Source organism: Phyllostomus discolor, chromosome 2 (assembly GCF_004126475.2).
Source record: "Phyllostomus discolor isolate MPI-MPIP mPhyDis1 chromosome 2, mPhyDis1.pri.v3, whole genome shotgun sequence".
In the NCBI taxonomy this organism is placed as follows: domain Eukaryota; kingdom Metazoa; phylum Chordata; class Mammalia; order Chiroptera; family Phyllostomidae; genus Phyllostomus; species Phyllostomus discolor.
In genome coordinates this window covers 108,084,130-108,107,610 of record NC_040904.2, presented here as the reverse complement: position 1 = coordinate 108,107,610, position 23,481 = coordinate 108,084,130, and the positions used below count along the sequence as shown (strand labels likewise).

Here is a 23,481-nt window from a genome sequence, read left to right as displayed (position 1 = left end):
ACCGCACACCATGCTGGGAGTCCCAGGTACCTACTGGGCCTACTACCATATCCAGCAAACTTTGTACCCACAGGTTACAAGTTCTCCCAGGAGCCCCTGGCCTTGTAGCCTACGGACAGCAGGCATTCTAATTTCCATGCACAGATTTCCATTGTCTTCTGTTAACATGACAGAGACCCAAGGATGACTGGGTCTGGTCAAATCCAGGACACTAGAAAGCCCAAGTCAAAAATGGGAGTCATCAGAGCCAAGAGTCTGGTCCCAAGTATGCCAAAGACCCACTGTGCATGTGGGGCAAGGTCCTGCCCCTCTCTGGCCCTCAGCTTTCTCATCCAGACTACTAAAACATGGCGATAGTAACAGGGTAGCATCTGAGTGTTTTGCCAGGCACTATCATAAGCTCTTGACGAGCATCCTGTCATCCACCCTCATAGAGGAGGAGGTGAAAAGCAGAATCCCTATCTGACAAACTGTCCAAGAAGGGCCATGATTTGCTGAGAAGAATGGTGGAGCTGGGATTCCAACCAGGTCTGCTGGACTCCAAAGGCCAAGAATTAACCTTGATGCTAGGACCATCTTTGGGGCTTTCATTCCCAGACCTTGCTCAGTCCTTGAAGTGCCCAGGCCTAGCCTAGTATTTCTGGAACCCTCGTGAGTACCTGATCCCTGGCTGGTCAAGGCTAAGTGTGTGAACACCGGCAGAAGTAACCTGCCAGGCACTAGCCCCAGGGCTGCTAGGCCCAGCTATACAAAGGATAACTGCTGACTCATAGGGACACCTTGACTGGGCTCCTGCTGGCCCACAGGCACAAAGAATATTAATGGCCAAGAGTCCAGGAGATAGCCCTAGATAGGGTGACAGAGGCTGCACATGGCAGCTGGAAAAATGACCAGAGCACATGGAAAGCACAGGAGGAAGAAGACCCCAGAGACACTCCAAGACCTAAAGCTCCCATGGAAGCTCCAGGACCTGGCTCCTGAGCCTCAGGTAGGAGCAAGCACAAATTCCAAGCTCTACAATGCACCTGGAGCTCCCCGCAACACACACACTGCCTATAGCTTCTGAGGCCAGTGCCAGGCAGGTATAGAGAGGGTAAGGGCACAGTCCTGGTCAGCCCTCAAGAACTCATGGTCTAGTGGTGAAGGAGGGCTGCCAAACAAACTCATCATTCATTCAGTCATTTGCTAGTGATTCTTCTACGAAAAGCACAGGGACAGGCACTGAGAATATAGACATAAAAGACAGTGATAGCCTGAAGGCGCTGATCAGGCAGGAGTGGCAACATTTATGAATGTATTCTCCATACTAGTTATACCCTGTTCCCTGAGGAAACAAGAATGGGATAGGTGAGAGGGATGAACACAAGGAAAGGTAAGCGAATGAATGGATAAGTGAAAGGTTTGCTGACCAGGTGAGTGGGTGAATACATGAACAGATGGACAGACAGATGGATGAATGGACAAACAGATGCATGAACGAATGAATGTGTAAGTGAATGGGTGCATGAGTAAGTGGTTGTGTGGGTGCATGAGTGAGTGGATGGGTGCGGTAGAAGAATGGATGGATGAATGGATGTGTAAATGGATAGACAAGGGAATGGGGGATGAATGGTGTATTGGATAAATGAATGGACAGTGAAATAGACCAGAGAATGGGTAGGGGATGGGTGAGATGATAGATGGATAAAACAGTGGATGGAAGCATGGTAGGTAGTAAGTAGTTGGCAATTCGGTGGGTGAAGTGGATGGTACTTGGAAAACTGAATGAAATCTCCATCTTGGAAATAATAGGCCAGAGCCCACTATCAGAAGGTACAAGAGAACTCTGTCCAGAGCAGAGCTTGTGCCTGAAGTCACAGATGGCTATGGATGCAGGGTCCCCAGGGAAGACCAGAGGGCTACCAGCTCTCTCCCCTCACCCAACTATCCCATATACCCTAGCCCAGGTTGAGGCAGCACCCACCTCTCTGTGGTGCAGCCTCAGGCTCTGGAGGCTGGCGGACCTCAGGCACAATGAGGGGGTCTTCGCCCTCACAGCAGGATAGCATGACGTGGTTGCAGGGGTAGCCCAGGTTGGGGTTGGATTCACATGACTGGCCCTCGGCCCTCACACGGAGCCCCAGGCCACAGCAGTCACAGCATTGCTGGAGAGAGACATGCAGTCACTGCCACACCCTGGCCCCTCAGCCTTCCCCTGGGTCTGTGAGCCGGTGGGACTCACTAAGGACCCCCAGAAAACAGCCCGGGTCTGGCTCAGTAGAGGAGCTGATAAGTGAGAGTGATTCATTTTGTCTTGTTTCTTCTGTCCAGTATGTACTCTCCAAGGGCAGAGGAGTCACTTTTCTCTATTTTCCACGTCTCTCTCAGACTAGGGCTAATGCAAGTTTTTTGAAATAATTAATAAATGACCTCTATGAAAAGAACTACAAATTAGCCCCAGCCACATCCACTACCCTCTGTTTTCACTAGCAGACTGGCAGCTAACAGCATTTTCAAGTATCCCTTGAAGTTAGAGACTAAAGTCACTGGATAAAGCTTTCAGGAGAGTTTTTAACTAGGGCTGATTCACCTTGAAAGTATATCCTTTTTGTAGCCCTCTTCCTCCTTTTCAGAACAGATGTGGTGGCTGGAGTTCTAGCCACTATAATGGGACATAAGGCGACTTTCAAGATGGAGGCTACAAGCTAAAGATGACCGAGCAGAAAAATAGAAGACAGAGTGTCTGAAGATACCGTGTAGATACACCCTTGTCCCAGACTGCTCGCTTCTAACAAAAATCTTCAATTGTTTAAACTACTGTGGTAGACTGATTATAATAGCCCCAATTGTTTCTGCTTCCCCGTGTCCACTGTCTTTGCACTGTGATAGTGCAGTTCCTCCAATCAGAGGAGAATATTTGCCAACTGCTTGGTTGCACTGTAAGATTTGCTCTGGCCAACAGGATGAGACAGAAGTGACAGTACACCAGTTCTGAGCTTAGGCCTCAAAAGGCTTTGAACATTTCTACTCTGTGTTGGAACTCTGCCCACCACTAACTGAACAAGCCCAGACTAGCCTGCTAGAGGTTGAGAGACTGCACAGAGTACAGAAAACTCATGCCAGCTGCAGCGATCCTAAATCATAAAGTACCAGGAGAGCCATCAGCTGGTAGCAAACACATAAGTGAGCTTAGCCAAGATCAGCAGAGCATGGCCCATGCCATTAAAACTACCCCAACTCAGGCTATGTACCAGTCATAAATCACTATGGTTTGGGATTGTTTGTTACACAGCAATAGCTAACTGATACTCCAGACATGCATCACCCAATGGTGACCACTTCACCACTTAGTGAAGACCCACTAGGCACTTAATAAACAGTTAGCCTTAACTCTGATCCTCACAACCACCCCACAAGACATATATTATTATCCTCACTTTGTAGGTGGACAAGCTGAGGCTCAGAAAAGAAGGCTGGCCCAGGGTCAAATATACAGATAAAAAATGGGATTCGAAATGTTCCTGTCACCAAAGTCCTTTCCCTAATATCATCTTTATAAGCAATCAACCCCAACACAATAAAAATTAAAGTCGAAATAATCTCCCAAATGCCACCCTCCTCCAGAGGTCCCTGTCACAGTCATCCAGGCTTGTGATACTTCAATTCCTTATACTCCTCTCTCCTAAACACCTCTTTCAGCGATGCTTCCTGAAGCTGTCCACTGCCCTAGTCTGCCCCATCCTCTGCTGCATGGGGGCCAGGTATTAACCCCCAATGTCTGTTTTCCATTCTTCCCAATTTTCAGTGGAGCATGTGACCGCTCCAGAATAAAGACATTCCTCAGCCTCCCTTCAGCTAAGTGTGGCCACTGGACCTGGTTCTAGATAATGTGATGTTAGTGGAAGTACCGCCTGTCCTCAGAAGAGGGGCTCTTCTCACACCCGTGTCCACAGCAGCATTAGTCACACAGCCATGAGGTATTGATACGAAGCAACTCAATGTCTACCAACAGATAAATACATGAATAGAAGCATTCTATACATGTAATGGAATATTAATCAACCTTGAAAAGGATGAAAATCCTGGCACATGCTACAGCATGGATGAACCTGGAGGACAGTATGCTCAGTGAAATAAGCCAGACACAACAGGACAAATATTGTGATTCCACATTTATGAGGTATCCAGAGTAGTCTAATTCACAGAGACAGAAAGCAGAAGGGTGGTTGCCGGGGGCTGGTGGTTAGTGTTTGATGGGGACAGAGTTTCAGTTTGGGAAGGTGAAGAGAGTTCTGGAGATGGAAGGTGGTGATGGTTGCACAATAATGTGACTGTGTTTAATGCCACTAAACCATACACTAAAAAATAATTAAGATGGTGAATTTTACATTATGTGTATTTGGCACAATGAAAAATAATGTAAAAGGGGGGGCCCCTTCCTTCCTGCTGCTCGGAGCTCAAGCAGCCATCTGGGACCAAGAAGCAGCAAATCACAGTTGGTAGGGCAACAAGACAGAACGAGCCTGTGTCCCTGAAGACCACAGAGCCACTCGCTCCTTCGGTTCTGGCCTGGCTGCCTCCAACCTCCAGCATATGACAGAATAACCAATGTTCAGGGAGTTTTCCACTACTTGTAGCCAAACCAAGGCCTCATTCCTAGCCCTGCCACCAGTGTGAGCTCTAGCACAGTAACTGATCTTATGTGAATCCTTCCCAGGGCCCTGTATACCCTTGGCTTGAAGCCTAAAAGATCTCAGGGCAATAGTTACTGTCCTTCACATAAGAGCCAGAGGTCTCCTAGCAGCCTGTCCTCATTACACCTCAAGCCTGCGGAACCCCTTTCCCACCCATTCTTGCCTCTGTGTCTTTGCTCACATTGTTCCCTCTCTTAGAAGTACCCTCCTCTTCTCTCTGTCCCAGTCTGCCACCTGATGAGATCTCACTCCATCTGGATCACATTGTCCATGTAGAAGAGCCCCCTCAATGAATGGTTCCCACAACTGCCAGAAGGAACCAGATAGTGTCCTTCAAAACTCTCTATGCTTCCCACCTCACTCAGAGCAAACCATCACCCTTATAATGACAGAGAGGGTCTGCCCCATCACCTCTCTGGCCTCAGCTCCTGCCACTCTCTCCTAACTCACTGCACTCCAGACACATAGGCCTCCTTGTTGCTTCTCACACCTGCCTCAGGACCTTTGCACTTGTTCCCTCTGCCTAGAAGATACTTCCGACAGATGACCACATGGCTCAACCCTCTCTTCCTCCAGGGTTTTACACAAATGTTCTCTTATTAGTGAGGCCATCTCCAGCCACTGTTAGCTGAAACTCCAGTCCTTCCCCACCCCTGACAGAGCTTATCCCCATCCTCTCTTGAATTTTTCCTCCCTGGCACCATCACCTTCTTTCTACCACACCATGTATCAATCTCCATCTATCTCCCTGACTAGAAAGAAGACCCAGAGAAGGCAGGGATTTTTATGTTACTCATTTCTGCATCCCTCATGCCTAAAACAGGGCCTGGCATACACTGGTGTCCAGTAAATATTTTGTGAATCAATAGATCAGTATAATAACTGATGATATTTTCTATGCAGATGAATAGACACAGGTATGAGGGTCCCCCCCACCATGGAACCCCACAGGGGAGCCCAAATCCAGCCCTCAAGGACCCTCAGGGGCCCAGGCAACAAAGGCTACAGGTCAGTCTTACCTTGTACAAGGAGACACCACAGGTGTCACTGTCCTCAAGCCCACAGGCCTCGCCCTCCTTGGCTCCCACGACGCCAGCCATACAGCTCTTCTCCTTCAGGTACGACACACAGCAGTGCTTCTGGGCTGTCCTGCAACAGAAGTGCCCTCAGCCCCACCTGAGTGCTGCCCCATCCTCCCACTGACCCTCTATAGGACAGATCACAGCTCCCATCTCACAGAGAAAAAAACTGAGGCTCAGACAAGGGAAGCCCTTATAAGCAGGGCAGTGCTGGTGGCAGGTGCCTTGGCAAGGCCAGCAAATCCCCCACTGGGTCACATGGGTTTGTTTCTTCTTAACCAAGAAGACTTAGGCCTAGGCTCCACTGGACTCATTGCTGTGTGTCTCTGACCAACAACAAAAGGGGAATTGGCACTCCAAACCCCCCACAAGCAGAGAAAGTTAGGAAGACCCAATCCTGGGTTGGCCTGGAGGAGAATAGGGTTCCTGGTAAAACCTCCTAATCTCTGCAGGGCTGTCCTGAGGCAGAGGCAGCTGATGAGCCAGGAGCATGCAGACAGAGCCAGGACAGAGAAGCAGGGTCATGGGAAGTAGGGTTCAGCCCCACCTGAGGAAGGGCATGTCCTGGCAAGGGCTACCCAGTGAATTTCCCATCACAAGAGAGATATAAGCACACACTAGGGTACTCAGCACAAAACTCCAGGAATGTGAATGGTGCAGGCTCTAACTACTAACCAGCCAAAAAAAAAAAAAAATGGTGAGACAACAAAGAGAAAAGAAAGGGAGAAGATTAGAATTTAAATGTTTCCAAAGTAGGCATGATGGGCTGGACATTCGCAAACATGGGGTCTAATCCTGGCCATGCTCCCAATGAGCTGTATAGCTTGGGATGAATCACATCACCTCTCTGAACCTTCTTTTCCTTGTCTGGAAAAATGGGTAGGTTGAAAAGATGGTATCACTAGAAAAAGGAAACAGTTAGTGGCTGACCAAGACGTCTTCTAGGCCTGGCAGAGGGCTGGCTGGCATGGCTGTAAATGATTCCATTGCTGAGATACTACAGTCCAAAGAAACAATCAATACAGGCAGTGAAGACGACAGTGAAAGGTCAGCCTTTCGGAGACTCCAAGGCAGCAAAGTAGGGAGAAAAAGAGGACCTTGTTCCCCAGCTCAAAGCTGAGTAGGTAAAACCTGTGTGGGTGGAGCACTGCCCAGCAGAAAGAAGTCCCCAATTACTCCTAGGTGACAATGGTCCTGTAACACTTGGTCCACACTGTTCACTCCTTCAATTTTGTGCATTAGGCTGGCTATGAATTTATGTGGCTAGTATATACACTGGGGACCAGTTTTGGGCTCTCCACACCTGCAGAAATCCTTACCCTCTGGGCCACAGCTGCCACATCCAATCACTCTTGTGCACCTGGAAACAGGTGAACCATGTGCTCACCGTCAGGGCCTGGGGTCCATGGCAAGCAAGGATCTGGAGAAGGGGAATAGGCAGCTCTGCATGCTCCAGGGTGCCCACCTTACCTGCAGACGTCACCCTCAGCACCACTCTCAGGGATTTCAAGGCACTCGTCATTGTCAATGGCCCACTGCTGTCCAGCTGCGCAGCAAGTCTCAATCAGGTCCTTTGTGGAGACTGTGGGTGGCAATATGGGCAGAGTCACCACCACCCTATAAGAGGTATGCAGTTCCAAGGTGTCTACGTCAACTAGTAGAATAGATGCTGCTGGTGCCCATCCACACCCCCATTACTGGGAAGGTAATGCACTCCCTCCACTGTTCTGGATGGTGGCTACCAGCTCACACTGCAAACACCTTTGGAGAACTGCTGAGGATGGTAAGTTAGCCCCATGGGGGTACACAGCCAATTGATGGGTGGCATAGGAGTACAAAGGTGACAGTCTTGTGGGGCCACTCACACTTGAGTTCCCTGTGGGATCAGAAGCCTTGTCCAGCTCCTTCCCTGCACCTCCCCAAACAACCTTGTGCACAAGGACCCCAACTCAGGCTCTGCTCTTAAGGAGCCTAACCTAAGACTCCAACACAGGACAAGACATAAGAAAGCAACTGCAGCAGCAAGGGAAGTTTAAAACTCAGGTGAGTTCGTGGAACAAGGTGCATGGAGAGAACTTCTATGACCAGGGAGGATGGGAAGGGGTCAGGGGCTCAGGGAGAACATCTTCCAACTCAAACTCAAATGGGTGAATCTGACCAGCTCAAAATTAAACTTCTCTGTATAACAAAGACCTCCATGGACAAATATAACAGGTTGCTGACAGGCTAGGAGGCAATTTTAGAATGTCTACACATGACAAAGTATTGCTATTAAGAAATATAATAACCTCCTGAAAACTAGCAAGAAAAAAGCAACCCCAACATAAAATACCTTTTAAACAAAAAAAAAAATCAGAACAAGCATTAAATGCCACCTAGGGGTGGCAGTGGGAACTGGCAGCCATTCTGGAGGGAGATCTGGCACTACTTACACAATGAAGTCTGAACATCAGCTAGGGCCTTGTGGTTCCGCTCCAGGTATACATTCTAGGGGGATCCTTGGCCAGGCCCATCATGCAACCAGCACATATGTGCACTTGAGCGTTATTGGGGAAGGGGCTTGGAGGAAGTCTGGAAGTTCACATTGGAAGAGTGGATGAAGAGAATTTAGAGACATCCTCCATATAGGACTCCACTTCTGTCAGAAACAACAGACCAGATGTCCACATGACAACATGACAACATGACAACACATGCACACAAGCAACGTGAGTGGTACAGAACAGAAGGCTGAGGAGGAATAGGAAAAAAACAAGTGGGATTCATTACACAAACCTAAAATATTGCACACAAAATAACAATACACACTTTACAAGAACATATAAAAGCAAAAAAATAGCTGCAAATTAAATAGAAGAGAACAGTTGCCTGTGGTGGGGGCAGAAGGATGGCAATGTGGATAGGAAATAAAAGGGAACAAAATACATAAATAAAACAAGAGGATCTTCAAAGGTGATAAGATATAAAGTGCCAGAAAATGAGGAGTACAACTGACCCAACCACTTCCCTCTGAGGTCTGAAAATATGTGACATTCAAAAATAAAGCTCATCTAGAATATCTATGTACATGATGAGGGGCAGTAGGGTGTAACAGAGAGTAACTCTAAGCCGGGATCCACATCTTCGTGCTACCATGTGTAGCTGTTTCTCCTCCCTAAAGACTCAGTGTCTGTCTCTGTTACAGAGGACCTAATGGCTGTACAGCTGCTGAAGCCTATAAGGACCTCTAAATAACCTGTAGCAATTCCCATAACCTGACAGGGCAAAGCAACTAAAGCACCAAGGGATGTCAGCAAGGTTCTAGGAACAGAGTGAGAGCTGGCTAGAATCACCAGCTTTATGCTAAAAGGGCATTTCAAGTCCTTGAACTTTTCTGTTTCCATTACCTTCTGTAAAACAGGGAATATAAGTTTCAATAACAACTTAAGGGCTGCTGTAAGACACCAAAAGGTATAAGAATAATTCCTAATAACTGGTGTCTACCAGAAATAAGTCATAAACATCACACTCATTAGACACATGCCCCACTGAAACATTAGACACATGCCCCACTGAAGTCAAAAATATGACAAAAATGCCCTGGTCAGGTCACTCAGTGGTCGGAGCGTCATCCCAATACGCCAAGGCTGCAGGTTCAATCTCTGGTCAGGGCACATATAAGAATCAATCAATGAATGCATAAATAAGTATAACAACAAATTGATGTTTCTCTCTCTGTCTCCCCTTCTCTCTCTCAAATCAATCAATAATATTGCTTCTCAGCCTTTTGGCTAAGATCAAGTGTAAAATCAATCAATAAAAAATATTTAAAATATGGCAAAAATGCCTACTGACACTCCTACTATGTAGCAGTTTCCTAGAGGTGCCAGCAAATGCAATAAAACAAGCCATAAAGAGGCAGTAAAAATACTAGAAAGAAGGAGGTGATGGTCATTATTTGTAAACTATGAGTTCATCTTCCTAGAAAATCCAAGTGAATTAAAAGTTAATACAATATTAAAATGAATACTACTACTACTTATTATTATTAATAATAATATCTGGTAACCAAAATCAATATATTCAAAATGGTGGCTTTCCTATACACCAACAACAAATAAAAGATAGTACAGGAGACTTGACTTGGAGTGTGGAACACACAATACGATATAGAGATGATGTATTATAGAATTGTATACCTGAAACCTATATAATTTTATGAACAAATGTCACCCCAATAAATTCAATTTAAAAAAATATAGTAGAAAAAATCCCATTCAAAACAGATAATTCTAGAAATAAATCTATAGTAAACATGCTAAATCTACATGAAGAGAAAAACTGTCTAGTAGGTACAACAGTTCACTTTATTAAAAAATAGATATATTGTGTCTGGATGACAGTCTCCAACACCTTGAAGAGGTCAATTTTCCTCTATTATAATTTCAGTGTAATCTCAAAGTCCCAACATAATTTGTTATAAAATTATCAACTGATTCTAAAATTCATCAAAAAGAAAATGTTGAGATTCTAGCAAGATGGTGGTGTAGGTAGACATAGCTTGCCTCTTTGCACAACCACATTAAAATTACAACTAAAATATAGAACAACTATCACTCAGAACACTCAGAAATCAAGTTGAATGGAAGTCTGAAAACTATGGAATTAAAGAAACCACATCCATTAAGACTGGTAGGAGGGATGCTGACAATGAATGGGCAGGTATCTCACTCACTGTGGTAAATAAAATTTTGGGAGGGATATCTCAGGAGCAAGTAGGCCCAGCCACACACCAGGCTCCCTAGCCTAGGGTTCCAAGGCCAGCAAGATAAGTCCTCACAACTTCTGGCTCCAAAAACCAGCAGGGATTGGGTCAGTGGAAAAAACGTTTGGAGCTCCAAGCAGTTCCTCTTAAAGAACCCACACATGGACTCAGCTACTCAGACTTACTCCTTCTGAGACCCAGCGCTGGGATGGCAGCTTGAAGGGCACCAGTGGCATATGGGGAGGAACCCATATGTCTGGCATCAGAGTGAGCAGAGGCCATTGTCCCTTTTCTGAGCCCTCTCCCCGCACAGCCACAGAGCTAGCAGGCTAGTGTCATATTTGAGACTCCATCAACCTAGATAAAACTGACCTGCTTTGGAGAGCCCCACAGACCCTGGGCCACTCAACTTACCTGCCCACCCAAGCTGCTTTTCCATATGAATGGTTGGTCTTGGCTCAAGCTTCACAACTTCCTAAATCCTTTCAAACAACCAACAGCTGCACTCAGTGATCTATAGGCCAGGTATCACCAGCAGCCAACCTAGACTCACAGCTTGGCTTTGTCTGGGAATCTCTAAGCCCAGTACAAGTAGCAGCCTTCTCAGACTGCGCTATAAAGAGCAGCCCTGGGCAAAACACAAGTAGAGGCTGACTTTGGCCTGCACCACCCGGGAAACCCCAGGGCCAGCACACCCAGTGGACAGCTACAGACCACATCAGAGCACCACCACTCTGCCCCTGCACAGCTCACACTCCAAGGAGGGGGGAGGTTGGTGGCCAGTGGTCACGGCCAATCCTTGCAGCTGCCTGGCCTGGGTAAATCCCTCCCATTCACCTGCCAAGAGCAACCGAGGCTCAACTACAAGAGGAGGGTGTACTCAGCCCACATGAAGGGTGCACCTCAAGTACCCAGCTTGGGTGATAGGGGAGGCTCTGCCACTGGACCCTTCAGGACACCTACTACATTAGGCCATGTCAGCAAGACAGGGACGCATAGCTGCTCTACCTAATACATGGAAGCAAACACAGGGAGGATGCAAAACTAGGAGATAAAGAAACATGTTTCAAATGAAAGAACAGATCAAAAACTCCAGAAAAAGAACTAAATACAATGGAGATAAGTATTCTCCTAGATGCGTAGTTCAAAATACTGGTTATGAGGATGCTCAAGGACTTCATAGTAAGAACCTCAGCAGCATGAACAAGATCTAGTCAGAAACAACGGATTCACTAATTGAAATAAAGAACAATTTACAAGGAAACAACAGTAGAGTGGATGAAGGTGAGAATCAAATTAATGATTTGGAACATAGGGAAGCAAAAAACAACCAATTAGAACAATAACAAGAAAAAAGAATCCAAAAAAATTAGGATAGTAAAAGCAGCTTCTGGAACAACTTGAAGAAGCCCAATATTCACATCATTGGGCTACCAGAAAGAGAAGAGGAAGAACAAGAAATTGGAAATGATTTGAAAAAAAAAATAAAAGAAAACTTACCTAATTTGGCAAAGGAAATAAACATGCAAGTCCAGGAAACACAGAGTCCCAATCAAGTTGGACCCAAAGAGGACTACACCAATACACATCATAATTAAAATGACAAAGGTTAAAGATAAAGAGGGAATCTTACAAGCAACAAGAGAAAAGCAGAGAGTTACCTACAAAGGAGTTCCTATAAGACTGTCAGCTAATTTCTCAAAAGAAACTGTGCAGATAAGAAGGTGCTGGCAAGAAGTGCTCAAAGTGATAAAAAGCAAAGATCTACAACCAATATTACTCTATCCAGCAAACCTATCATTTAGAATGGAAGGGCAGATAAAGTACTTCCCAGACAATTAAAGCTAAAGGAATTCATCGTCACCAAGCCATTATTACATGAAATGTTAAAGGGACTTATTTTAAAAAAAGGGGACTACTTTCAGCCAAGATGGAGGTGTAGATACACTTTGCCTTCTCACAAAACCAAAGATGGACGACAACAACAAACTTAAAACACAAAATAAACAGAACTGCCAGAAAATCGAACTGTATGGAAGTCCAACAACCAAGGAGTCAAAGAAGAAACATTAATCCAGACCACTAGGAAGGGTGGAGAAGGGCAGCCAAAGTGGAAAGGACATGAGGCAAGGCAGAGGCTGGAGGACCAGGGTAGGCAAGGTAGCGGCTGGTGGACCTGGCAGTCTAACATTTGCATATAAACTGGGAGGAACAACTGGGGAGCGAGACAGGCAATGCAACCCAAGGTTCCAGCACAGGGAAATAAAGCCTCAAATCCTCAGGCTGTAAAAACCTGTGGGGGTTGTGGTGGCAGGAGACTGTGGGGGTTGTGGTGGCAGGAGAAACAAGACACTCCCAGACTCATAGGAGAGTTCACTGGAGAGATCCACAGGGTCCTAGAATGAATACAAAACCACCCACCAGGAGTTAAGCATCAGAAGGGCCCAATTTGCTTGTGGGTAGTGGGGGAAGTGACTGAAAGATGGCCAAGAGCTAAGCAAATGTCATTGTTCCCTCTCAAACCCCTCCCCCACATACAGTGCCACAACACATCAACGTGGGTTGCCCCCCACCATGAATACCTAAGTCTCCACCCCTTACAACATGACAGACCCAATGAGACAAATATATATATATGTATACATATGTATATATGTGTATATACATATATATGTGTGTATATGTGTATATGTGTATATGTGTACATGTGTACATGTGTATATGTGTATATACATATACACATATATGAAAGAAAAGATTAAAGCTCCAAAAATACAACTAAGCAATGAAGAGATAACCAACCTATCAGATGCAGAGTTCAAAACCCTGGTAATCAGGATGCTCACAGAAATGGGTGAGTATGGTCACAAAATAGAGGAAAGTATGAAGGCTAAGAAAAGTGAAATAAAGGAAAATGAACAGGGAACCAACAGTGACAGGAAGGAAACCAATACCCAAATCAATGGTTTGGAGCAGAAGGAAGAAAGAAACCTTCAACCAGAACAGAATGAAGAAATAAGAATTCAGAACAATGAGGAGAGGCTTAGGGACCTCTGGGACAATTTTAGATGTTCCCACATCTGAATCATAGGGGTGCCATAAGGAGAAGAGGAAGAGCAAGGAGCTGAAAACTTATTTGAACAAATAATGAAGGAGAACTTTCTCAATCTGGCAAAGGAAATAGACTTCCAGGAAGTTCAGGAAGCTCAGAGAGTCCCAAAGAAATTGGACCCAGGGAAGCACACACCGAGGCACATCATAATTACATTACCTAAGATTAAAGATAAGGAGAGAATCTTAAAAGCAGCAAGAGAAAAGGAGAGAGTTACCTACAAAGGAGTTCCCATCAGACTGTCAGCTGATTTCTCAAAAGAAACCTTGCAGGCAAGAAGGGGCTGGAAAGAAGTATTCCAAGTCATGAAAGGCAAGGACCTACATCCAAAATTACTCTATTCAGCAAAGCTTTCATTTAGAATGGAAGGGCAGATAAAGTGCTTCCCAGATAAGGTCAAGTTAAAGGAGTTCATAATCACAAAGCCCTTACTCTATGAAATTTTAAAGGGACTTATGTAAGAAAAAGATGATGATCAAAACTATGAACAGTAAAATGACAACAAACCCACAATTATCAACAACTGAACCTAAAAAACAAAAACAAACTAAGCAAACAACTAGAACAGGAACAGAATTACAGAAATAGAGATCACATGGAAGGTTAACAGCAGGAAGGGGAAAGGGGTAAAAGGTACAGGGAATAAAAATCATTAATGGTATGTACAAAATAGAGAGGGGGTAGGTTAAGAATATTATAGGAAATCGAGAAGCCAGAGAACTTATATGTGTGGCCCATGGATGTGAACTAAGGGGGGGAATGCAGGGTGGAGGGGAATAAAGGGGCAAAAAAAATGGGACAACTGTAATAGCATAATCAATAAAATATACTTAAAAAGTAAAGACTTACATTGTCCCACTCCTAAAAAACTGAAAAATAAGATAAAAACTATGAACATGAAAATGACAACAAACTCACAACTATCAACTGAATCTAAAAAGTAAAGACAAAAACAAATTTAGCAAACAATCACACAGGAACAGAATCATAGCTATGGGGATCATTTGGAGGGTTATCAGCTGGGAGGGAAAGTCAGGGAGAAAGAGGGAACTGGCACAGGGAATAAGAAGCATAATTGGTAGGTACAAAATAGACAGAGGGAGGTTAAGAACAGTATAGGAAAGGGAGAAGCCAAGGAATTTACATGCACGACCCACAGACATGAGCTAATGGGGCAGGCGATTACTGGAGGGAAGAGAGGTACCAGGTTGAGGGTGACAACATGAAAAATTAGGATAACTATAACAGCATAATCAATAAAATATACTTTTAAAAAAAGGAAATGTTTAAGAATACCCAAGAAGCCCTGGCCAGGTGGCTCAGTTGGTTGGAGCACTGTCCCATACACCAAAAGGTTGCAGATTCGATTCCCAGTCAGTGCACTTACCGGAAGGAATGGATCCATGTTTCTCTCTTGTATCGATGTTTGTCTCTCTCTCTAAAATCAATAAACATAACCTCAGGTGAAGCTTTTTTTGTTTTCTTTTGGTTTTGTTTTTTAAGAATACCCAAGAAAATTCTCAGCTCATCTGCCAAGACACCCTGAGTACCAACCCTGGTCCCACATGGCCATGTTTCCTCTCCAGCAAGATGAAAGGAGCTATCAGGAAGCAAGAGAAACTCGCAGAAGTGCAGGCACAAGTGCACATTGGGAGTAAAGGAACTGCTCGTAGAGAGAAGAAGGTGGTTCACAGAACAGTTACAGCTGAAGATAAAAAACTTCAGTTCTCGTTACAGAAGTTAGGGATAAACAGTATCTCTGGTTACTGAAGAGGTAGACATGTTCACAAACTAAGGAACAGTGATCCACTTTAACAACCCTGAAGTTCAGGCACCTCTGGCAGTAAACACTTTCACCATTAATGCCACACTGAGACACAGCAGCTGACAGAAATGCTACTCAGCATCTTAAACCAGCTTCGCACAGTCTGACTAGTTTTAGGAGACCGGCGAAACTCTGCCCAGGCAGTCTGTAGATGAAAATCACCACTTGCTACTGGAGAGGAGGAGGAAATTCCAGATCTCGTGTAGAACTGTAATGAGGCTTCCGAGAGTGAAGCAAACTGACCTGAGTCAACTTCTGAAGAAGATAAACTTGAAGAAGTTACTGGGAGGTGCTACTTTATGACTGCTTTTTCAAATTTTGTTTATGGATCTGATAAAATTCAGATCTTTAATATTTTTAAGTCCAAGCCCATTGGATACTGCAGCTCTTTTCAGTTTTTGCTTATATACAAATCATGCTTTGCAGCTCATTAAGCTGAAGAAGCCTGGGAATAAAGTCTGAAACAAAGGTCAAAAAACAAAAAAACAAAACCCAAAAACAAAGAATACTCAAGAAAGTTTCTGAAAAGAAAAATATACTTTGAAGTTGTAATAATTAAGACAAAGAGATCAATGGAACAGAAGCGAGTTCAGGAACAGAACTGTGCATACAGGTATTTAGTATATAATAAAGGTGGCATTCAAACTCAGCGGGGAAAGGATTCAACAGATGATGGTAGGACCTACCTCACACCATACACAAAAATAAATCCCAGTTCTATGAAGGCAGTATTAGAAGAAAACCTAAGAAACTAATTTTATAATAAAGAGAGCCTTCTTCCTAAATAAAATACATAGAAGAATGAAACTGGACTATTACCTTACACCACATAAAAAAATTAACTCAAAATGGATTAAAGACACAAATGTAAGACATGAAACTATACAACTCCTAGAAGAAAACAAAGGGGGAAAGCTCCTTGACATTGATTGGTCTTAGAAACAATTTTGTTTTGTTTTTTAAAATATATTTTATTGATTATGCTATTACAGTTGTCCCATTTCCCCCCCTTCTCTCCCCTCCCCCCTGTACCCTCCTCCCATCCACATTTCCCCCCTTTAGTTCATGTCCATGTGTCATACTTATGAGTTCTTTAGCTTCTACATTTCCCATACTATTCCTGCCCTCCCCCTATCTATTTTCAACCTACATTCTATGCTACTTATTCTCTATACCTTTTCCCCCTCTCTCCTCCTCCCACCCCCCTGCTGCTAACCCTCCATGCGCCCTCCATTTCTGTGGTTCTGTTCCTGTTCTAATTCTTTTGGTTTTGCTTTAGGTGTGGTTGTTAATATTTGTGAGCTTGCTGTCCTTTTACTATACATGTCTTTTCTTTATCTTCTTTTCTTAGATAAATCCCTTTAGCATTTCATAAAATAAGGGCTTGGTGATGATGAACTCCTTTAACTTGGCCTTATCTGAGAAGCACTTTATCTGCCCTTCCATTCTAAATGAAAGCTTTGCTGGATAGAGCAATCTGGGATGTAGGTCCTTGTTTTTCATGACTTGGAATATTTCTTTCCAGCCCCTTCTTGCCTGTAAGGTCTCTTTGGAGAAATCAGCTGACAGTCTGATGGGAACTCCTTTGTAGGTGACTGTCCCCTTATCTCTTGCTGCTTCTAGGATTCTCTCCTTCATTTTTACCTTGGCTAATGTAATTATGATGTGCCTTGGTGTGTTTCTTCTTGGGTCCAACTTCTTTGGGGCTCTCTGAGCTTCTTGGATTTCTTGGAAGACTGTTCCCTTTGCCAGATTGGGGAAGTTCTCCTTTATTATTTGTTCAAATACGTGCTCAATTTGGTGCTTTTCCCCTTCCGATTCTGGTACCCCTATAATTCGGATATTGGAACATTTAAAAGTGTCTTGGATGCTCTTAATCTTTTCCTCGATTTTTTGAATTCTTATTTCATCATGCTTTCCTGCTTGGTTGATTCTATCTTCCTTCTGGTCCACTGTATTGTTTTGAGACTCAGATTCCTTCCTTTCACTATTGGCTCTCCTCCGCATATCTTCCTGCATCTCTTTTATGGTAACCTGCATCTTTTCAGCTAAATTGCACCCAAAATCAATCAATTCTGTGAGCTTTCTGATCACCAGTGTTTTGAACGCCCATCTGATAGATTGGCTATTTCTTAGTCACTCAAAAGGATGAGTCCTGGGGGACTGATCTGCTCTGTTGAAAACATATTTTTCCCGTCTCTCCTTTTTTTTTCTTTTTTTTTTCCGGTCTGGTTGCTCTTGTTACGGTGGGGGATGGAGCCTTAGGTGCTCACCGGGGCTGGGCACCCCAGTCGCTAGATTGTGACATTATATGTGGGGGCGGGGCGGGAGCAGGGACGGGAGAAAACAATGGTGATAGTTCCGTTCTCCTGGACTCAGACCCTTCTCTGGGCTCCCAGGCTGCGAGTTCTGCCCTGGTCCACAATCGCTACCCCTCTGGGTCTGCCAGCCGCAGCTTGCGTACTCAGGGATCACCGCTGCGTTCTTGCACCCCCGGTTGGCTGTCGCACCGATTTCGCGCCAAACTTTCCCCGACTTCCGTGCGCCAACCCGTGCCAGCCCCGCGCCCACCCGGCTCGTCTTCTCCTACCAGTCCGGATGAATGTGTCTACTTCAACTTCTTGGCTGCCCGACTTCCATTCAGATAAATCCTCTGCCAGATCTGGGCGTTATTCTGACTGTAAATTATTGTTGTAAATTATTGTTGTTCTAATCTTGGTTGTGCGAGGAGGTACGGTGCGTCCACCTATTCCTCCATCTTGCAGGAAGTCCAAAAGTAGGTTTAGAAACAATTTTTGGGGAATGACACCAAAAGCACAAGCAACTAAAGAAAAATCCCACAAGTGGGACTATGTCAAACTAAAAAGCTTCTTTCTCCACAGCAAAGGGAGCCACCAACAAAATGAAAAGGCAACCTAGTGACTAGGAGAAACTATCTGCAAATCACATAGCTGATAAGGGGTTAATATCCAAAATATATATAAGGAACTCAATAGCAAATTAATTAATTCATTAATTTAAAAATGGCCTAAGATCTAATGCACATTTTTACAAAGAAGACATACAAACGGCTAACAGATACATGAAAAGATGCTCAACACTGCTGATCCTCAGGGAAATGCAAATCAAAACCACAAGGAGCTATCACTTCACACCTGTTAGGGTGGCTATCGCCAAAAAGACAAGAGACAACAAGTATTGATGAGGATGTGGAGAAAAGGGAACCCTTGTGCACTGTTGGTAGGAATGTAAATTGTTACAGCTACTATGGAAAACAGTGTGGAGGCTCCTCAAAAAATTAAAAACAAAACCACCAGCAATCCCAATTCAGGATATATATCCAAAGGAAATGAAAACACGACCATGAAAATATATCTGCACCTTCCATGCTCACTGCATCAGTGTTGACCATAGCCAAGACATAGAAACCACCTAAGAGTCCATCAGTAGATTCCTGGATAAAGAAAATGTGGTACATATGTAGAATGAAATAATATTCCACTGTACAAAAGAAGGAAAACCTCTCATTTGTGACAACATGGATGGACCTAGAGGGCATTATGCTAAGTGAAAAAAGTCAAACAGAGAAAGACAAATACACTATATGAAATCTAAAATAGCCAAACTGGTAAACACAGAGTAGACTGATGATCACCGGCAATGGGGGGGGGGGGGGGGGGGGGGGGGGAGGTAGGCAGGTGGTGGTCAAAGAGAACGAACTTCCAGTTGTAAGACAAACAAGTCCTCAGGGTCTAATGTACAGCATGGTGACTACAGGTAACAGTCCTGTTTTATATACTTGAAAGTTTCTAAGGAACTAGATGTTGTTGTGGTCTCACCACAGGGGGGACAAATGGTAAATATGTCAGATAATGGAGGTGCTAACTAGCCTTATTAATCATTTATATATATATAAATCATTACATGGTATACCTTTGTAAACTTACATGCTATATAAAGCTGAAAGAAAAAAGAAATAAAATCCACATGCAAAAAATAAAAACCTTAATACAACTGAGAACATTAAAGTATAAAATACCTCTATGGCAAATGGCAGCACATCCAACCAGCCCCACTATTCTCTTACCATGTCACTCAGTTTTAAATTTCCCCTTAACATTTCTCACTATGTGATAAATGAGCTCTCATTTAGGTGTTTTTTCAGTTGTCAGTTTCCTCCTCTGTAATCTCTGGCTCCAAAACCTATGTGTTTTATTTATCTTGGCAGGGTGCCTGGTACAGAGTGGATGTTCAACAAGTATCTGCTAAGTGAATCAGTGAGACACTGGGCAAATGAGAACCTGTTACAGACCGCATGATCGGCTGGGGCACACCATAGGAACATAACACAGCACAGATTACACAGAGTCAGGACTCAGTCTCTGTGGCCACTAAGAGTGACACCACCATTGCATCCTTTCTAATTACACTCTGGGCAAATGGGAGTCTCACCTTTGTCTAAATACTTCTGGTGATGCAGGGCTCACTCCATGCAGGCAGCTTGTCCCTTTTCTGTGTAGCTTAGGCTCACAATGCCCTTTCTTTTACTGGACTAAATGAACCCTTTCTCCCTGAGCCTTCTGCAAGATTGCCTTACAAAGAGATTAGGAGATTGCAACAGATCCCTGGGTCTTGGCCAGGCATCATGAAATGGGTACCCTGTCTGGGTAACAGCAACAGCTGGAATGAACTGGGTGCTACCAGCGAGCCAGGCACAAGTCCAAACACTCCGATTTTCAGGAGTACTGTTGTTATGCCTACAAGACAGATCAGGTAGGAATTTAGAAGTCCTAAGCCTCAACTCCCCCTCCCCACCCCTCAGCTTCCGCACCGCTGTCGGCTGGGTGAGCTGAGGCAGCTGATCCTAAAGGCCCTCTCTATGAAACTAATCGTCACCAGCCTGAAAGGTGATTCTGCTTCCCTGTGGACTAAATGGTGCTATCTTCCTGCCCCTTCCTTGATCAGATGACAGGTTTCATCCTGAGCTTGGCAAACTTCCCACCATTCTTTCCTGGCCTTTCCCACCCTGGCTTTCCTCCTTTTCAAAGGAACGCTGGGGCCATGACCCCTTATGCTGGAGGATCACCCACTTGGAGCAGAGGGCCAAGCATGTCACTGCCTGGTACCATCCAATATATAGGAAGCAGGGCCAGGCAAAGCCTAACAAGATGTGTATCCCTATGTCTTCATCAAGAAGACCCACCTGCTTCCCAGCCCAATGCTTCAAGGCTCAGCCCAGAAGTCCTCTCCTTCTTTGACCATCCTTCTGAGGTTTCCCCAGCCCCAGCCCCCTGTAATTCTTTTTAACTCACTTAAAAGGTTGATGCCCAGTGAGCCTTTCAGGGTTCCAGTGATGGTGCCTTCTCTATTCTCCATCTATACCCTGGCTAATCTCATTCAGGATCTGAGCTTCAAATGCCTTCTTCATCTCGCCCCCTGCACATCCAACCCCAGCTTAGTCTCCTACACACACACCACTGGCTACTAAACTCCCACATCTCCCTGGTGTTCCTAAGGCCAGAATCTGTTCAGCAACTGATTTTTGTCAAACCACCTCTCTGAATTTCCATTTCCTTGCCCTTAGTTCACAAAAAGGGGAAGTGAGACAATTCAGTGTCTGGCAAATAACAGGTGCTCAGTACATAGTACCTTCTGGCCTGCAGACACAGAAGGGATTTGGTGACATCTCCAGTTAGTTAATTAAAAACGAAGGAACAGACCAATAAATGCACACACAGGACAAGCATCCCTTAAACTAGAAGAAGCTGCTGGAGCTTTCAGCAATCCCTCCCTATCTTTTCTGCTTTCCTCTAGATTTTCATAGAGTCCATTTCTGACCACTTTTCCACTTTGTCTGAGCTTAGGCCAAGGGGGTGCATGTCCTTCCTTACCTGTCAGTTATCTGCAGCACTGTGCACACAGAGGTAAAGGCCACTTCCCACTGTGAGAGCCGCAACTCTGGTTCATTAGGCTCTCTCGCCTCCTGGCATTACCAAGGACATGGGCCAGCACCACCCTGGCTTCAGAATGCTTGGACATGTCTGCCTCACAGAATCTGGGCTTCAAGGCCCTGCCAGCATGAAGAGCAGGACTCTGCCTCTGACATCCCTGAGTAGCAAAGGGAGACTGACTCCCCTTCTGAAAACGATTTACCATTATCTGATAAAATGGAAGATACACAAAGCCAAAAATGCAGCAATTGCATTGTCAGGTACACATCCAGGACAAACAGGTGTCTGTGGCCCCACCTGGAAGCCCACAAACAGTAGCCCAAACTGGAAGCAACCCATCAACAGGAGAAGGAGAGACTAAGCCGTAGCATGAACACACAGTGTGAAGGAATGCATGCTAACCACACAACACAATATGGATGAATCACACAGACATGAGCGTGGGTGAAAGAAGCAAATCACAGAAGAATAATGCATACTGCCTTTTATATGAAGTTCAAAAACAGGAAAAAGCAAACAACTATTTAGGTGGTAAAACTCTAAAGAAAAGGAAGGAGCTCCTGCCCACAGAAGTCAGGATGGTAGTAACCATGGAGTGGGAAGGGGTTCAGGGCAGGCCAGTCACAGCTTCTGTCCCACTGGCTGGTGCCTTCATGGGCACCCACTTTAAATGCTTAACTTTAACTTTTCCCACAAGTCCATATGCTCTTCTATTCACAAATACTTCCCAACAAAAACATTGTTTAAAAAGGTAATATGATTAGAAAATTCTAAAACTAAAGACTGAGTCTTCAAAAATGTGACCCCCAAAATGACATAAGCCAGATACAAAAGGACAAATATTATATGATTCTACTTACATGGGGTACCTAAAAAAGATTTATAGACACAGAAAGTGGAATATAGGTTCTCAGGGCTGGGGTTGGGGCCCAGGGAGTCAGTGTCCAGTGGGGACAGAGTTTCAGTTTGGGAAGATGGAGAAGTTCTGAGGATGGCTATTGGTGATGGCTGCATAACAGTGTGAATGCACTTAACACCACTGGACACTTAAAAATGGTTACATTTTAAACACAATAAAACGAAAATAATGCATTGCAGTGTTAAAAAAAAGTGACCCAGCATGTCCCCTCATAGACTCTAATCAGTGGACAGACACCCATGGGCACAAACACGCATGTCACAGATGCTTGCCATAGACGAATTTATGAAAGAAAAGGTCCAGAAACAATCAAAATCCTATCAATAGAGCAGTGATTAAATAAAGGGTGTCACATCCATCCAATCTTATCTAGGTGGTAAAAAATATTAGATCTTCATACAATAATTTTTCAATGCATATGAAGAAGGAAAGGCTCAGTGTTGAACGCATGTATAATAAGTCATCAGTTATCTTTTTAAAGGGATGTGTGCACATATGAGAGTGTTTCTGGAAGAAGACCAAAGAAACTGGTCTAAGTGGTTTGTGCTGCAGAGGGTGGAAGCAACTGAGATTTCACTGTTCCCCCTTTTTATATTTTTGTGGGTTGGTTACCATATGCAGACATTGTCCAAACAAGGACTCTGTTATAAAAGGATTCTGAGACTCAGGAGATGCTAACTTCCTTTGATCACAGAACAACAGGTGTCCTGAACAATACAGCCCAGGGATTGCAACCCCTCTAGACAGTCCCTGCCCAGACATTAAAGCCCTTAAGAACTATGGGATTATGAAGTACAAACTGCCAGTTATAAAAATAGTCATATGGGGAATTTAGGACTTCCAGCCAAGATGGAGGCATATGTAGACACACTTTGCATGCTCGCACAATCAAAAGAAGGACAGCAAATTTAAAAACAAAAAACAACAAGAACTGACAGAAAATGAAATTGTATGGAAGTCCAACAACCAAGGAGTTAAAGAAGAAACATTCATCTAAACCAGTAGGAGAGGTGGAGATGGGCAGCCGGGTGGAGAGGATTTGCAGCTGGCGGACTGGGCAGTCCCACATTTGCATGCAGAAAACCAGGAGGAACAACTGGGAAGTAAAATAGACCACACAACCCAGGGTCCCAGCACAGGGAAATAAAGCCTCAAAGCATCTGACTGAAAACATGTGT

General features: G+C 44.4%; 1 protein-coding gene and 1 pseudogene across 6 annotated transcripts in view; one reads left to right on the top strand and one right to left on the bottom strand.

The window, feature by feature from the left end:
• The window catches only part of FBLN2 (fibulin 2), a 104,143-nt gene that overhangs the window by 24,537 nt on the left and 56,125 nt on the right, over positions 1-23,481 (bottom strand). For all 6 annotated transcript variants that reach the window (XM_028504504.2, XM_036018313.1, XM_036018314.1 and 3 more), the window contains exons 3-5: positions 7,223-7,334; positions 5,693-5,822; positions 1,964-2,144 (exon numbers count right to left, since the gene is read on the bottom strand). In XM_028504504.2, the coding sequence (XP_028360305.1) occupies positions 1,964-2,144; positions 5,693-5,822; positions 7,223-7,334 (423 nt within the window). The remainder of the gene's footprint in view (positions 1-1,963; positions 2,145-5,692; positions 5,823-7,222; positions 7,335-23,481) is intronic.
• Positions 15,199-15,717, top strand: LOC114490495 (annotated as a pseudogene).